The sequence below is a fragment of the Orcinus orca genome, chromosome 18, assembly GCF_937001465.1.
Source record: "Orcinus orca chromosome 18, mOrcOrc1.1, whole genome shotgun sequence".
NCBI classification, from domain to species: Eukaryota; Metazoa; Chordata; class Mammalia; order Artiodactyla; family Delphinidae; genus Orcinus; species Orcinus orca.
Genome location: NC_064576.1, coordinates 69,496,290 through 69,512,717, shown reverse-complemented (window position 1 = coordinate 69,512,717; position 16,428 = coordinate 69,496,290). Strand labels below are relative to the sequence as shown.

General features: G+C 34.0%; 1 protein-coding gene across 7 annotated transcripts in view; it reads left to right on the top strand.

Annotated features, from left to right (window-relative positions):
- The window catches only part of PDS5B (PDS5 cohesin associated factor B), a 197,241-nt gene that overhangs the window by 170,066 nt on the left and 10,747 nt on the right, over positions 1–16,428 (top strand). For 4 of the 7 annotated variants that reach the window (XM_004282205.3, XM_033410141.2, XM_033410138.2 and 1 more), the window contains 7 exons: positions 5,399–5,603; positions 7,933–8,047; positions 9,836–9,968; positions 10,310–10,429; positions 11,439–11,501; positions 12,076–12,221; positions 14,207–14,312. In XM_004282205.3, coding sequence (XP_004282253.1) covers positions 5,399–5,603; positions 7,933–8,047; positions 9,836–9,968; positions 10,310–10,429; positions 11,439–11,501; positions 12,076–12,221; positions 14,207–14,312 — 888 coding nt within the window. Of the gene's footprint in view, positions 1–5,398; positions 5,604–7,932; positions 8,048–9,835; positions 9,969–10,309; positions 10,430–11,438; positions 11,502–12,075; positions 12,222–14,206; positions 14,313–15,376; positions 15,452–16,428 lie in introns of all 7 variants that reach the window. The other 3 variants (XM_004282206.4, XM_033410139.2, XR_007473087.1) reach the window with 2 other exon arrangements.

The window sequence follows — 16,428 nt, the reverse complement described above, 5'->3', positions numbered from 1 at the left end:
TCTGTAATGATTAGTGATGTTGAGCATCCTCTCATGTGTTTGTTGGCAATCTGTGTATCTTCTTTGGAGAAATGTCTGTTTAGGTCTTCTGCCCATTTTTGGATTGGGTTGTTGGTTTCTTTGTTATTGAACTGCATGAGCTGCTTGTAAATTTTGGAGATTAATCCTTTGTCAGCTGCTTCATTTGCAAATATTTTCTCCCATTGAGTTGCAGTCCATTGAGTTGTTGGATTCTTGGTCTGGTATTTGTTAGTGTATTGGTGTTGTCGGTTGTGAAGTAGAAATTTTTTTTTTTTTAAAAAGGTATGTATGAAAATATGTTAAAAGAGATGGGCTTTGTTTGAAACTCCCTGTGTGTAATAAGTTTGTGCAGATCATTAGTTAAATGTCCACTACGTGCAAAAAGCATCCACACTTGGTAAGTTCTAGAGACTTTCTTTTCTAGCACACTATTTGTTTTATGTTACTATCTCAGTCACCAGATTCCCAAGGTCAAAGTTCAGATTACCTAAGTTTAAAGATTGTTTTGAAATTCTGACTGTGGAACATGTGTTAATGGTTCAGAGTTAATTATTAGCACATTTTCACAACTTACAAACATGAGATTACCCTATCCTATGCAAAACTTTTTCCTAATTATGCTTTTCCTTTAAACCACATGCTTGTCTCTTCTTTTTAAACCTCCAAACGTCAAGAAAGAGTAATCTGTATCTTTGTCTCTCTGATCCTCTCACTCCTCACTACTCATATTTTGCCATTTGCCTTCACTGTTTTCCAAAAATGGTCTAATTAAGTCCCCCAATCCAATGATCTTAATTTTTTTTTTTTTTTCTGTACACGGGCCTCTCACTGTTGTGGCCTCTCCTGTTGCGGAGCACAGGCTCCGGACGCGCAGGCTCAGCGGCCATGGCTCACGGGCCCAGCCGCTCCGCGGCATGTGGGATCTTCCCGGACCAGGGCACGAACCCGTGTCCCCTGCATCGGCAGGCGGACTCTCAACCACTGCACCACCAGGGAAGCCCCAATGATCTTAATTTTTATTATACATGTCCTTTTTGCATCATTTGACACAGCTCACTGCACCTTTATTCTTGAAACGCTCTTGTTTTTTGTCTCCTGATCTTTGTCATGCTTCTCGACTACATTTTCTGGCCCTTCTCAAGTTTCCAGTCCCACTTCCAGTGCTAAACAGAAATTTCAAACTTTCATGTTCTGTGAAGGTAAGACTGAATCTTTCCCAAATCTATTCTTTCCTGACCTGCAGAGAGCCTCAATAAGCATTAAATAAAGCTGGTTGGCATTTCTTAGACCTAAAATGATGATTTATATTTGACTATTTGCTTGTAGTTGCACCTTGTTGCAAAAGTACAGATAATTCTGTCCTTTGATATCTATTATATCTCTTTTTATTCATACCTTCTTAACCATTCTTACTGCTGTACCCATCATTAGCTCTCAACTATGCTATTCTCTGTAGTTCGTTAAATTTCTCTGTTACAGTTCTGATCATGTTATTCCCCTGGTCAAAAATATTTAGGCTCTTACACTCGTAAGAAAGAAAAAATCGCATATATTTTACATTGCCATTCAAGCCCTTCTAATATTTGGACCCAAATATACATTTAAAAATTCTGTTTAGCACACTGCCCTTTACCCATGCTTATTTCAACAAAGCCGAACATTTTTTTCTTTTATGTACCTGTGGTTTGCTGCCTCTAATTTTGTTTTCACCCTCTCATTTCTACACATCCAAATCCAACCCTTTCTGCAAATCAAGGCTCAGGCACAGCCTTCTCCACAAAACTTGCTCTTGTTCTTACAGCTACAGATTTTGTCTCTAGTCCTCCGGTACATACATGCATTGTGCTTAGTTATGTACCTATGGTTTATTTCTCTTTGCTTGAGTTGAGATCTTTAAAGGCAATATTGTGTCTCAGTGACCTTTGTCATGTATTTGAATAGAAAGTAAATATAGAGGAATAGAAATTCAATAATAATCTTAAAATTATTTAATAATTACTTAGGTATTTTAGAATTTGAATGCAATTCATTAAAATTTGCTGTATACTGCTATGTGCTATGCATTGTTCTAGGTTCTGTAAATGCAAAGATGAGTCATGGCTACAGCCCACAAGAAGATAACCTCTTAGGAGAACAGAAAATATAAATAAGTGTTGATAACACAGTGCAGTACACAGAGTAATTGAACTATTTGCAAGATACTAGAAGTAGCTCTGAGGATAATTTATACTTAAAAAGTACACTTTGCTGTACAGCAGAAATTAACACAACATTGTAAATCAACTATATTTCAATTTAAAAAAGGACATTAAAATTTAATTTAAGATGCAGACTAAAATTAATTTCTTAGTAGTGAATAAAAGCTTTGATCAGAACTTTATCCTTGGGAAAAATATTTTGTAGTATTAGACACCATCTTCTTTATGTTGAACCAATTATTGGTTATAAGTATAACCATGAAAGTATCAAGTGTGCTTTTTTGAGAGTGTATTTTTCCTGATAAATATTGTATCACTCTATCCTTTACTTCACATGCTTTTATAACCTAGTCAAAAGGGTAAATCTTTACTTCACATTTTTTAATAACCTAGTCAAAGGGATAAATCTGTCCTTCATATTTTTTTTATAACCTAACGAAAAGGGTAAATCTTTGCAAAAAACAAATATTGGAAGACTTCCTCAGTTCCCAGGAGCACATCTTTTAATCTTTATTCACATAATTCTCTTTTGATGTACATACTGTATCATCACTGTGGTCAGTTTTCTAATCTTTTGTTGTTAAATGATTTGACAGTTCTTTTCTGGCATATGATTTGACAGTTCTTTTCTAACATCACTTTAATGACTTTGAAACTCTCCTACCTTTGCTATGATTCACAATTGACTTTGTAATGAATTTGCATTGTACTGTTGGATCCTCGATGCTTAATGAGAGAATGACATGTTCTATCCCCCTAGTGTATCTAACTAGGGGATAGGGATAGGGGGAGGGATGTTTGAGTGCTATTCAGTGTTTCTGTTGTTTGCTTTATTGAAGTATATTTGATTTATAATATTGTGTTAGTTTCAGGTGTAACCAGCTTAGTGATTCAGGTTGACTTTTGCAGATTATATTCCACTATATAGATTATTACAAGATATTAGGTATAATTCCCTGTGCTATACAGTAAATCCTTATTGCTTTTCTATTTTATGTATAGTACTTTGTATCTATTAATCCCATACTCCTAATTTGTTCCTCTCCCTCTTGTTTAATATTTTAATGAATGGTCTGTTCATTTGTGAATATATTTGTGATATATTGACTTTTACTTACATAGTTTGTAATTGGGTATTTTTGTAATAAATAATTGAATACTGAAAATTCCTCTCCCTATAGGAGTAATACTGAGGAAGGAATGAGATAAGTTTAACTTCCTTTTGTGGATTATGAGGGTAGATAATAGACAATATTTCTGTGAAAGCTTGACTACTTCTTTTTTATAATTGAAGTATAGTTGATATACAGTGTTGTGGTAATTTATGCTATACAGCAAAGTGATTCAGGTATGTGTGTATGTGTGTGTGTGTGTATATGTTCTTTTTTATATGCTTTTCCATGATGGTTTATCACAGGATATTGAATATAGTTCCCTGTGTTCTACAGTAGGACCTTGACCTTGTTGTTTTTCCATTCTATATATAATAGTTTACATCTGCTAACCCCAAGCTCCCACTCCATCCCTCCCCCACCCCACTTTCCTGGGCATATGTCCGGAAAAGATAAAAACTCTAATTTGAAAAGATACATGCATCCCAGTGTTCGTAGCAGCACTATTTACAATAGCCAAGACATGAAAGCAACCTAAACGTCCTTCAACAGATGAGTGGGTAAAGAAGATACGGTGTGTGTGTGTGTATGTGTGTGTGTGTATATATATATATATATATATACACACACACACACACACACACATACATACAATGGAATATTAGCCATAAAAAAGAATGGAATTATTATTGTATCATTCTTTTTATGGCTGAGTAGTATTCCATTGTATATATGTACCACATCTTTATCCATTCATCTGTCGATGGACATTTAAGTTGTTTCCATATCTTGGCTATTGTGTATAGTGCTGCTATGAATAAAGGGGTGCCTGTATCTTTTTGAATTACAGTTTTGTCCAGGTATATGCCCAGGAGTGGGATTGCTGGATCATATGGCAACTATGTTTTTAGTTTTTTGAGGAACCTCCATACTGTTTTCCATAGTGGCTGCACTTGACTACTTTTTTAAAAGTGGGTATTTGGTATTGTAATAAACTGAAGTTTAAGTTAAATGAAAGAAGATACCCAAAATAGGGATTTAATGATAAGGGCAAGATGTTATGACCTAGGTTTCGAAGAAAAACAAAATTTATATTCTCGATAGAAGAAATAAACATAAAGTTGCAATAATATGAAACATACCACATGTTATGTTCATTGGTGGAGTGTAAGGTGTAATAATGAAAGTCTTTTTATGTCATAGAAGGTCTTTGTATGTCTCGTATATGGCTCAAAAGTCATATGAGCTTTTCCCTGTAGTTTAGAAAAAATTCTGATAATCTGTGTACCAGATATTGTGCTAGGTTTAGAGGCACAAAGAAAAATAAAGACGTCGTTCTCATCTTCAAAGAACAAACAGCACTGGGTAAGACAGATAAACCAGTTGTTTTCATACTGTATACTAAAGGCTGTGGTGGAGATAAGCACAGAGTGCTAAGGGAGCACAGAAGTGGATGCAGGATACAGATTCCTCAGTGATTTCTGAAAGATACAGGAGCTGTCGTTAAAGATGAGGTCTAGGAGAGTGGAGGTGGGTGGTCTAGGAGAGTGGGGAGCGTGAAGAAAGCCGGCACAGTGGCAATGAACAGATTGGTTCATTTATAGAACTGAAAGTAATGTGATGTTTCTGAAATTAGTAACTCTTGCCTTCAGAGTTGTCCATTTTAATCTGAATAGTTTTTTAAATGATAGGACTAAAATATATAAATTGGACAGTTTTATCTTGCTCAGCAAACGAAAAAGCTAAATATTAGATAGTGTTCAAACTTTTTTTTTTTACACATCTCATTTATTTAAGTTAGGATGGATTAATATTTACTAGTGTTATCTGTTTTAAGATTACATTCAATATGTTCTAACACCAGGTAGCTGGTAGTTATTAGGGTCCAGGTGGTCACTCCAGCCTTGATATTAACTTATCACATCTCAGTCTTGTGAACAGAAGCAGTGATTGTGGGTAAACTTGCTATGTTTACCCTTCTGGTTACTTGATATAGCAAATTTCATATCTAAAGTTGTTACTCTTTGGTACCATGTGGATAATATGTTAAATAATTGTGTCTTTCAGGATGAATGCTATCAAGTAAGACAAGTGTTTGCTCAGAAACTGCACAAAGGTCTTTCCCGATTACGGCTTCCACTTGAGTATATGGCAATTTGTGCACTTTGTGCAAAAGATCCTGTAAAAGAAAGAAGAGCTCATGCCAGGCAGTGTCTGGTAAAAAATATCAATGTGAGACGCGAGTATCTGAAACAGCATGCAGCTGTTAGTGGTAAGCGTATATGAAAATGAAAAGTGTACTTTCCCATCCTGCCAGTTTCAGTTTTATAGAACACAAAATGATGTTACTGTTATTTATTATATTCTAACTTGCCCTCATTAAATAAGAAGTTGTTACTGTTTTTCAATAGCAGCTTTTCCTTTTAATAGGTTATTTTAAAATATAAATGCATGGGTATTTAAATATCAACCCATAGCTCTTTATGCAACTGACTAAAAGGCCAAGGGAAAAAAATCAGTGACTTTGGAGGTAAATAAAACAGTAAGCGGTACATTTATGTAGATTGTCTAAGTACTATCTTTTAGTTTAAAAAAGTACCGGTCTTCGATCTTTATTGGTTGTCCTCACCTGTAGCTGACATTAATAGTGGGTTCCTGTGTGCCTTTTTAAAATCTGCTCACTTTACCCCATCCACACTATTAGTTTTTGTGCCCCTCTGACTTCTGTGACTTGATCAACAGCATTAAAATCCATCCAGTTATGCAAGTCAGAAATCAGAGGCATTCTTCACGCCTTCTTTTTTCCTCTCGTTGGTCACTAAATCCTCTTAATTCTTCTGGATATCTTGAATATTTCTCCTCAACTCTCCTACACTGCTGTATTTCACTTGGATTATTTTATATACTCCTAACTAACTCCCTGTTGTAAATGTTCCCCTGCCTCTGACCCACCTCCAGCTGTGCCACACCGCTGTCAAAATTATCTTTCTAAAACAGATGAGATCACATCACTTCCTTGCTTGAAACCTTTGTCGATTGCTTATTGCTCATAGGGTCAAGTTGAAGCTCATCAGCATGGCCCTTTTTAGTTTGCCCTCAGCCTGAGTTTTAAGCTTTCTCTCTAGCTACTCCTGACTATGAATTCTGTGCTCATTGTACTCTGGATTATTTGAAATCTGTATCGCCATCTTTTTTCTCTGTTGTCAACTCTGTCTGGAAATTGCGTCCCCCTTCTGTCCAAACAAACAAACAAACAAAACGAAGGAGAGTGGTTTGCCCCTTTTGAATCTGTTAAAATACAGTTTTGGTGTTACCTCATCACTAGGACCCTCTTTCTTTCTGTTCCTACCTCACCTTAGAAAAAATGAGGGCTCTGGAGTCAAATCCCACCACTGCCATTTACTGGTTGTGTTTGGGCGGGTTACTTGTGCAATCTGAGCTTTAGTTTCCTTTTTGTAAGACTGGTATAGTTTTACTCATAGCTTATGGTGGTTATGATTATGATTAAAAAGTTATGTGTATAAAGCACCTGGCATAATGCATGGTCCAAAGAAGTACTCAGTAGTTGTTAGCTATTTTTATTTTAGGGCACTGTCCACATTGAAGTATAGCTTCTGTCCTGTCCATGCTTTAGTATGAGGTTTTTATCTAGTCTTATGCATCTTTATATTTAAAATAGCCCCAATAAAAATAGGTCGTCTGGAAAAGAGTAAGCACTCAATAAATGTTTGACAGACTTTTTCACTGACTTTTGAACCTTGTTACTTTTTTCTTCTATACCTACCTTGAAATGAATGATATTACACACAAACTTATTCTCTTTGAGTTCAGCAGTAGAAATAAAGAAAACTTGGTGCCTTATTGACACATACATTATTATACTCTAGATTCAACATCTGATTTAAAATTTTGAGAGAGGAAATATAAAACGAATTGTTCAGAATATGAATCCTAGTCTTTTGAGTAACCTTTATTAAAACTAGTTAGGACTTCCATTCTACCTCTAATGGAATATGCTGATCTCAGTCAAAATATTAAAATATTTGAATTTAAACTAAAAAGATGTTTGTTATTTAAAATGCCCTAGAAGCAATGTCTATTCCTTTATATCTGTTCTTATGTTACAAATAATAGCAAATAGTATCAACCGTTACTTCCTGTTTTTGTGTCATACTAACTGAAAAATTTACTAGTTTTTTTCATTTTGCTCTGTAGCTTACAAGGGAGTGTTGAACATAGAGTTACTAATAATAAAAAAAAATAGATCTTATGTTCCTTAGTCTTGAATATAGTTTGGGTCACTTTTTCCCATATCTATTGAAAATTGAAATATTTGTCTTTGTAGCCTCAGCACATGGTGCATTTAGTAGGGAAATCAATATTGGCCATGATGGATGAATGAATAAACTTTAATTTATGATGTACCTCAACACTGGACATTTTAATATATTTTTCTTCCAGTCATATTGTGGTAAACTATTGGGATGCAGGAAACATAGTATCAGAGAGAGAGAGAAAGAGAATGAGTAAGATTTGGTTTTCTAACCTGGCTGTTTTTGTTTTGTTTTGTTTTGTTTTTTCTTTTTCTTTTTCTTTTTCAGAAAAATTATTGTCTCTTCTACCCGAGTATGTTGTTCCATATACAATTCACCTTTTGGCACATGACCCAGATTATGTCAAAGTACAGGATATTGAACAACTTAAAGATGTTAAAGAGTAAGACTTTTTCCATCCCATTTTCATATTTTCTGAAAGTTTTTTCCCTTTCTTGCTGATAATGGAATCTCAGTTATAATTAGTATATTAAATTTATTTCATTTCTTAGGAGTTTCAGGTTCTTTACCTTATTTGTTCTCTTATTTTTCTTTTTTCATACCATCTCTTCATGTTTCATTTCTTATATAATTTCCCAAAACAACTTAGCATAATTACTGTATTACTGACATATTTCTCTACCAGTCTGGCATTTCTTTTTTATTGAAGCAACCCATTAAGAGTTTCCATTCCAGTTCTTATCTTTTCCTACTTTCTTCTGAAACACTGTATAGATTTTCATGTGGGGAGAATTAATATTCTCTTTTATTCACATAGTAAGCACATTTTCTTTGCAGTTACTATCTTCCTCTATAAGGAATAGAGAATAGTCTAATTTAATAATGGGCCAAGTTGATAACCAGGCAACTGATCCCACTTACTACTTCATTGGTGATTCTCTAATTAAAGTTTATGACAGTTAACAGTTCTTTCAAAGATTCTTGTTGAGAGGCCAGAAGACTATATATGCCTGGGTGTGGGATAGGGGAATATAACGGTATTTAGAGAAGTCTTTGTAAGACTACCAGAGTTCTTTAAAATATGGATGAGACCCTGTTTCTGTTACAATAAAGAATGACCTTTGTGGCTTTGAATAAATTAATTTCTCATGCCTTTAGCTTCTTATTAAAGGAAAATAACTCTTGGTTTCTTGATTCATAGAAATATTTTATAGTTAAATATTTGAGATGCTTCAAGAGAATAAAATTAAATTATTGATAACTTTCTCATGACAAGAGAAAACGATTTTACCCTCTTTTTGCCACAGTTTCTATTTTTAAAAAATAAGCAATTAGTTTTCCCAAAATGAATTCTGTGTTAGAGTGATTATATAACTAATGACAACTTTTAGCCACTCCTCCTTATCGGAACACATTAGTTTTTGAAATAGATAAAATATTCTTTGGAATTTACTAAACATTTTGGGCGGTATTTGTAAATTGCCCTAGTACAGCCATGAGTGATCTCCATTGCAGCAGAGAGCCACACCAGAAGAACTTATCCTGTGCCTGAGGTCTCAAAGGTTACTTTTTTCCCTTCTAGAATGATACCTTGTTTCACATTTCTCTCTTCTCCCATTTTCTCCTCTGTACTATCCCTCTGTCCCATTCTGTCTACATAACACAGAGACAAAGCACTTTCAGTTTTTTCTTGAGTAAAATTTAATGTAGTTAACTTTAAAACTGAGGTACTGACACTTTCTTTTATTTTTTTCTTTCTTTAAGCAAAAACAGTATACAGAGTTGTCAGCCATGACTTTTTCCTCAGATTTATTGATGAAGATTCTTACTATTGAGTAAGGTGGTTAGATTTTCTTGAAGACTTCCATTCAGGACTACAGTCAGTCTTGAATATTTGAGACTTCACTTTATCTATGGCCCAGTTATTCCTTTAGGCAGTCTTCCCTTCCTGTCATAGCCAGGGATTAAGATCACTTCATTCTTTCCACCATTTCTGTTTCTTTTTAACCTGCCTCCCTAAGAAAGTTAGTGAGACTTTGAGAAGGGGTATTACGACCTCGCACGTACATTGCCGATACGTTGTGATATGTATGTGACATATTTTTTTTCTCTATTGATTTACAGCTGTTTCTTTTTAATTTTTCCTGCTCCTGGAGTTCATTACATTTATATTTAGAATTATATCTGTATTTAACGGTGAATTTTTTCTTTTTTTCTTGGTATTTTTTAGGTGTCTTTGGTTTGTTCTGGAAATATTAATGGCTAAAAATGAAAATAACAGTCATGCATTTATCAGAAAGATGGTAGAAAATATTAAACAAACAAAAGATGCTCAAGGACCAGATGATGCAAAAATGAATGAAGTATGTAATTCTTTGTAAATAGTTATGATTCCATGTTGATTTCAAGCATTTGAGTATAGGGTATGAAACTTCTGTAGACAACATCAGTCTTTTCTGTTAGTAGTATAATAAATAGTTAGTAGTATTCATATTAGTAGTCATTAGACTTACTAACATAGAATTAATATAGAATTAGTAGTAATGCTGTTACTAGTAAACTAACGAAAATAATAGAGTAAGTCTTTTAACTTACACTATTGTCCTGAAAACTGCATACTAAATGCATGTTCTAGAGTTACAACTAATTCTCAGAGTCTAGGATACTGATTTAAGTACCTAATTTTCTTTTAATACCATTGCAGAAACTGTATACTGTGTGTGATGTTGCCATGAATATCATTATGTCAAAAAGCACCACATATAGTTTGGAATCTCCTAAAGACCCAGTACTACCAGCTCGTTTTTTCACCCAACCTGACAAGGTAGCTATTTTAGGATTTGTTTGTATAAGTTGAAATAAAATGTATTCTCAGCACTAGGTTGTGGGAAGATCACGAAGAATCAGTATCAAGAAGTGACACACTACTAATGTCATGAAAAGGTTGCCGTGAGTCTTAACAATGTGGTTCAAGACCAGAATATGGGCCAAACTGGAGGACACAAATAAGTTCCGAGATGAGTTAGGATGATCTAGAGTTTGTATTCCAAGTTTTATGCTAGTCTAAGAGCACAGGCAAAAATGATCAAAGCTTGTAAATCTATGAGATAATGGCCATTGATCCAAAATGGGAAGGAGAATGCTGATAGGGATAGTCTGATAAGCCCTTGAGATTTCTAACTGGTATGAAGAAACAAGCAGAGAACTGACACTAAACAGGCCCAAGACCCTGGGAACACTACAGGGATGTTCCCAAACCACTCTCAGAAAACTCAAATATTGTATGATACTAAAAAAGGTGTTTTTTAGAATCTCTCTTGGAGTTTTATAGTGCATCTAAGCCTGTTAAAGTAACTGAGAGGAAACAGCCACTACCTTTTTCTTATTTTTTAAAGCAAAATACCGGTTAACGTCTTACCCAGTTTACAGAGATCAGAACAGTCCTGTAAGTTCACCCAATAAAAGGGACTGTCTGCTTTTAAGCATTCACCTTTTTGTGATTAAGATAATAGGAGTATACGAAGTCTCTTCCCTGGAGAGTATTATTACATAAGCATGTATTTGCTGATGAGCTCTTAGAGCTCTAGCATGTTAGAGCTCAAATATGTTGTGTTAGTACTAGAATTAGTACGAGGTTAGTTTAAGCTTATTACAGCATTTAAAATCAGTGACTAAAATTTTGTGTTTCAACTGACTGTTTAGTTTAAACAAATACGTATTTTATAATGTACTTTAAAACAAAAGCTGCTCTATGCTTTGTTGGCTTTTGAATCACCTCCTAGATATAGTACTTCAGTAGTCATTGACTATTATTTTTTTTCCCTTGTTTGTAGAACTTCAGTAACACCAAAAATTATCTGCCTCCAGAAATGAAATCGTTTTTCACTCCTGGAAAAGTATGTTTTGAAAATTGTTTTAATTTTTATGTGGTAGTTTATTTTAGTGTGACTGTTGGCATAATTATGTTATTTAGTATTTCTTTAAAAATTGATATATCAAAAGTATTATCTTCTATTTACTAGTAAGAAATAGTTATATTTACTATATAGATGGAAGCTGAGATATAGAACTTGTTTTTTAGCTTATGATAAAACCCTGGAGACGTTCTTTCAAATATCTTATCTTGTAATATTAAGATAAAAATATGAAAGTAAAAAGACATCCTCTTATGTCCTTCCCTAGCAAGAGTCTAATTATCAGTTTTCATTTTTGACTATACATTTTATGTGCTCTCACTTCCTATGTAAGCCTTTTACTGCAGGTAACTAAGAAACTTAACTATTATTCTGTTTATATAGTCTTTGTTCAGTGATATTCAGTTTATAATTCTTATTCTTATTTTGCTTAAGGATAGGCAAGTTTTTCATGATTTGTATATGTAAATACTTTGACAGGTACTATTTATGTTTCTTTACATCTAAACTTCTTTTGGTTTTAATCAAATAGAAAGATATGCATTTTTCATTTCAGCCTAAAACAACCAATGTTCTAGGAGCTGTTAATAAGCCGCTTTCATCAGCAGGCAAACAATCTCAGACAAAGTCATCACGAATGGAAACTGTAAGCAATGCAAGCAGCAGCTCAAATCCAAGCTCTCCTGGAAGAATAAAAGGAAGGTAAGTACATAAGAAATACCATACTTAACATTTAAGGACTCCATCAAGGCTATGAGACCTAAAATAACATCATTTACATTTAATGTCAGTAAATGAAAATCAGTGCATAGCTGAACATTCCTATTTTAACACTGGTAGCCATTTATAAGTTAAATGTATTTGCTTACTCATTTAGGTAGGTACTCCATCTTAGCCTTTCATATTTTAGCTTGTTGTTGTTGGTAGACATAAGCTAGTTTCCAAACTAAATGTCTAGTTCATCCATACAATGGAATACATAGTCATTAAAAAATGATGAGGTATGAGCTCATATGAAGAGTTTCCACAATATATTATTGAGTGAAAAAGGGAAAGAATAGAACAGTGTAAAGTATTTTTGAGTTTTTAAGAAGGGTTTGTATTTTCATGTGCTTGTATATGCATAGGAAATTTGGGGAACAGTACACAACGTCTTAATAGTGTTTACAATAATCTAGTGTAGGAGGGAGATGATTTTATATTCTGATATGGTTTGAATTTCTTTTACCATGTACGTATATAAACTTCTTTGTTTAAAAAATATTTTAAAAACGTACTTTTGAATTATGCTTTGCAGGAGATTTTTTTTTTCTTCTTAAGAAAGAAAAAAGGAAAATCACACTTTAACTGGTTTTAGCATGGGGCTTAGCATACCATTTGTCAGCAGCAGAGCCTCGTACAAGGCTAAACTGCCACCATTTATTCATTTTGCTAAGTTATTATGAAAGATTATGTTGTCTTTTGCACTATTCATAACCAATCAGTAAAGAAGGGAGGAGACATTCTAAAATGTCTTATCAGTTTCCTTGTAATGAATAAATTAGTAAATGATATATAGTATAATCGAATTAAAACAAAAATTACATCTAAAGTTCTTGTTTTTTCTAGATTCCTGTTTTAATGCATATTAGTGGCTGATACCTAAGTGACCGTTCTTTACCTATGTCATTTAGACATTTTTCTACTGGATGGCCTCATATTTAACATGACCAAAAACATTTCCAGCAACTCATTTCCTAAATTACTGGCTTTTCTCCTTGAATTCCTGGTTATAATCAAAGATGATCTAATTCACCCATCTAGGCTAAGAGCCTCAAAATTGTCTTTGATTTTTCCCCTGTGCTAATAAGTTTTGCCAGTTATTTTTCTCTAGAATGTTTATTTAATACTTCTCTTTTCTGCTATCATCATATTCATTCCCTTTCTTTAATTACTGTAGTATTTGGCTATTTCCCTTTCTTATTCCTCTGTCTATGTATTGTATATCATGTCACTGCTAGATAATCTTTTTTAAATGCTATGTTTTCAGGTTATTCCATTGCTTGGAAATCTTAATTGGCTTCCCTTGTTTGTTTTCAAGACCAATATATAGTTTTACCCAGTCCTCATCTCCCATTGTTTTTCACAACAAATGACTCGTAGTTTCCCTACTTTACTTTTGGTTAAACTTTCTTTCAGCCTTTGTTGCTTTTTTTCTCCAAATCCCATCGGTTCACTAAGATTCTTTCTAAGGGAATGAGCTAGGTGTGTTTGAGAGATCAATTTGGTTGGAGAGTAGGAATGAGAGAATAATGGTCAGGGATGAGGTGTGAGGTACCCAGATTATGTTTGGACTTTGTGGGTAATGTAAGGAATTTGGGTTTGATTTTAAGTAAAACTGGAAGATGTTCTGGAGTCTAGTGGTCTAATTTGTGCTTTTAAAAGATTGCCCAGATTATTGGTGGAGAATAGAGGCACTAGAATTGAGGTAGGAAATGCCACTTTGGAGTCAGCTAATAGTAATCTGGGGAAGGGATGAAAAGGGAAGATGATGGAAAATAGCCAAATGGTGTTAAATATACTAAAACGGATACTTTTTGAAAAGAATGAAACTTTTCCTCATAAAGTTATAAAGCTACACTAGGGAAAAGGAAAAACTTTTAAGGTTATTTGATTGTAATAACAATTACAAATGTCTATATTAAAAGGCTTGATAGCTCTGAAATGGATCACAGTGAAAATGAAGATTACACAATGTCTTCACCTTTGCCGGGGAAAAAAAGTGACAAGAGAGACGACTCTGATCTTGTAAGGGTGAGATATTTGGTTTGATTTTATAATAAGTACAATAATTATTATTTTTACTATGTAAATAATCATTTTTACACTGAAACCAGTTAATTTTACTCTCAAGTTTGACATCTGATTTTACTCACAAATTTGAGTTCATAATTATCCTCTACCATGTAATTTAAGTATATTGAACTTCTTGTGTTTCTTGTCGTTCTAGTAAGCAATCTTTATTCTTTAGAGCTTTGGAATCAAACATGCCAGTTCCATACTCAGAACTGCTTGGCTTTTGTGTTTTTTTTTAAACACAGTAAATTTAGGCTTAGCCTTAGAGAAGGAGGCTAGAATGAGGGTCCTTAAAGTTTCCTTCATTTTAGTTGATTTCTTGAGCCTTTAATTACTAAGTAAGTTTCTAGTAAATGTAGGAAATGCTACTGTTTTCATAAAGTCCTTGTTTAGTTTTAAAATCTTAATAGCAATGATGTTGATGTGTGTGTGATAGGCATAATTTATAAATGTCATTTGAAGACAAATTTGGTACTTTTAGTAAAGATACAGAATACAGTTGTGTATTGCAACACAACCTGATGGCATTAATAATTGAGCATATTTTGACTTTCGAGGTTCGCTCTAAACATTTCTTGAATAACCCATTAGGTTCCCTGAATGAGTTCCTTTATCAGTGAAGTGTGGATACTTAGCTGGTAAGGTTTATCAGAATAAATGAATTAGCCCAAATGAATGGTTGTTGCTGCTGTTTTGTTATAAAGATTAATATTTTTGATTAATGATTATCATAATAATGAAAGTTAATGTTTTAATCTACTTGATTAATAGAGGCAAAAGGTTATTAATAAAAACATTTTCTTTCTCTGACATAGAACTTGCACTCCTGTCTTCCACTGGCCCAAGCTTACATATCCCAAGAAGTTTAAATTATTTTCAGTTTTTTTCAGATTTCTCCAGTAATTTATTTTAGCAGATTCTCTTTCCACTTAAAAAAATTAAAATTCTAAAATTCTTACTAAATCCTAACTATACTATAAATTCGGATTTTTATTGGCTGTTTAAAATTTTCACCCAAACAGAATTAAAAATTGATTGCTTAGCCAGAAAGGAATCCTGTTATCCTGATTTATGGAAGAATCTTTGAGTTGGAAAAGGTATTTATGTCTTCTAGTCCTGCTTCTCACTTAGTGCAGAAATTTCTTCATTATCATTTATGAGAGTTGGTGCTTGAAAATGCCTTAAGTGGAGAGCTTATAATTTCTCTCATTTGTTGGAAACCTCAACTAGGCTACCCATACCCACATATACTGCCTCCTTTCCCTCCCCACTACCCCCTTAATTAGGAAGCATGGTTAATATTTTGCTAGCCTATAAATTCCATATCTAGTTCTACCTTTTGGAGCAATGCAGAACGAAGTCTTTTTTTTTTTTTTTTTGCTGTACGCGGGCCTCTCACCGCCACGGCCTCTCCTGTTGCGGAGCACAGGCTCCGGACACGCAGGCTCAGTGGCCATGGCTCACGAGCCAAGCCACTTCACGGCATGCGGGATACTCCCGGACCGGGACACGAACCCGCGTCCCCCGCATCGGCAGGTGGACTCTCAACCACTGGGCCACCAGGGAAGCCCTGAAGTCTATTTTTTATAGAACAGTTTTGAATTTCTGAGTTTTAAGATTTATTTATATAATTAATGAAGGCCTTTGGCGGTCTTTTGTGTAACATTGCATCCATTTTCAGAAGAACCTTATTAATAAGCTCATTTCAACTGAAATATTCTCAAAGAGGTGAGCATTATGAGACAGAAGTTCAATTTAAAGACCAATAGATTATGGTGAAAGAGTATCGTCTTTTTTAAATACTACGAGCTTCACATTGAAATTTCACTGCAAAGGAATTATTCTTCATATACATTTGTATTGTAATATTTAGCTTTACAAATAACATATTTTCTCCATTTCCTGCTTCTAACCTCAATTTTATACCCCCTCTGTTCTGAAAACAATACGGTACAAAATGAAAAATTAGAGAATGTAGTGCTTTAGGAAGTTTAGATTATTTTATGATATTCTCAAGAAAACAGACATTGAATTTCGGGTTTGCCAACAACCTTTTCCAGAGCATAAATGAATT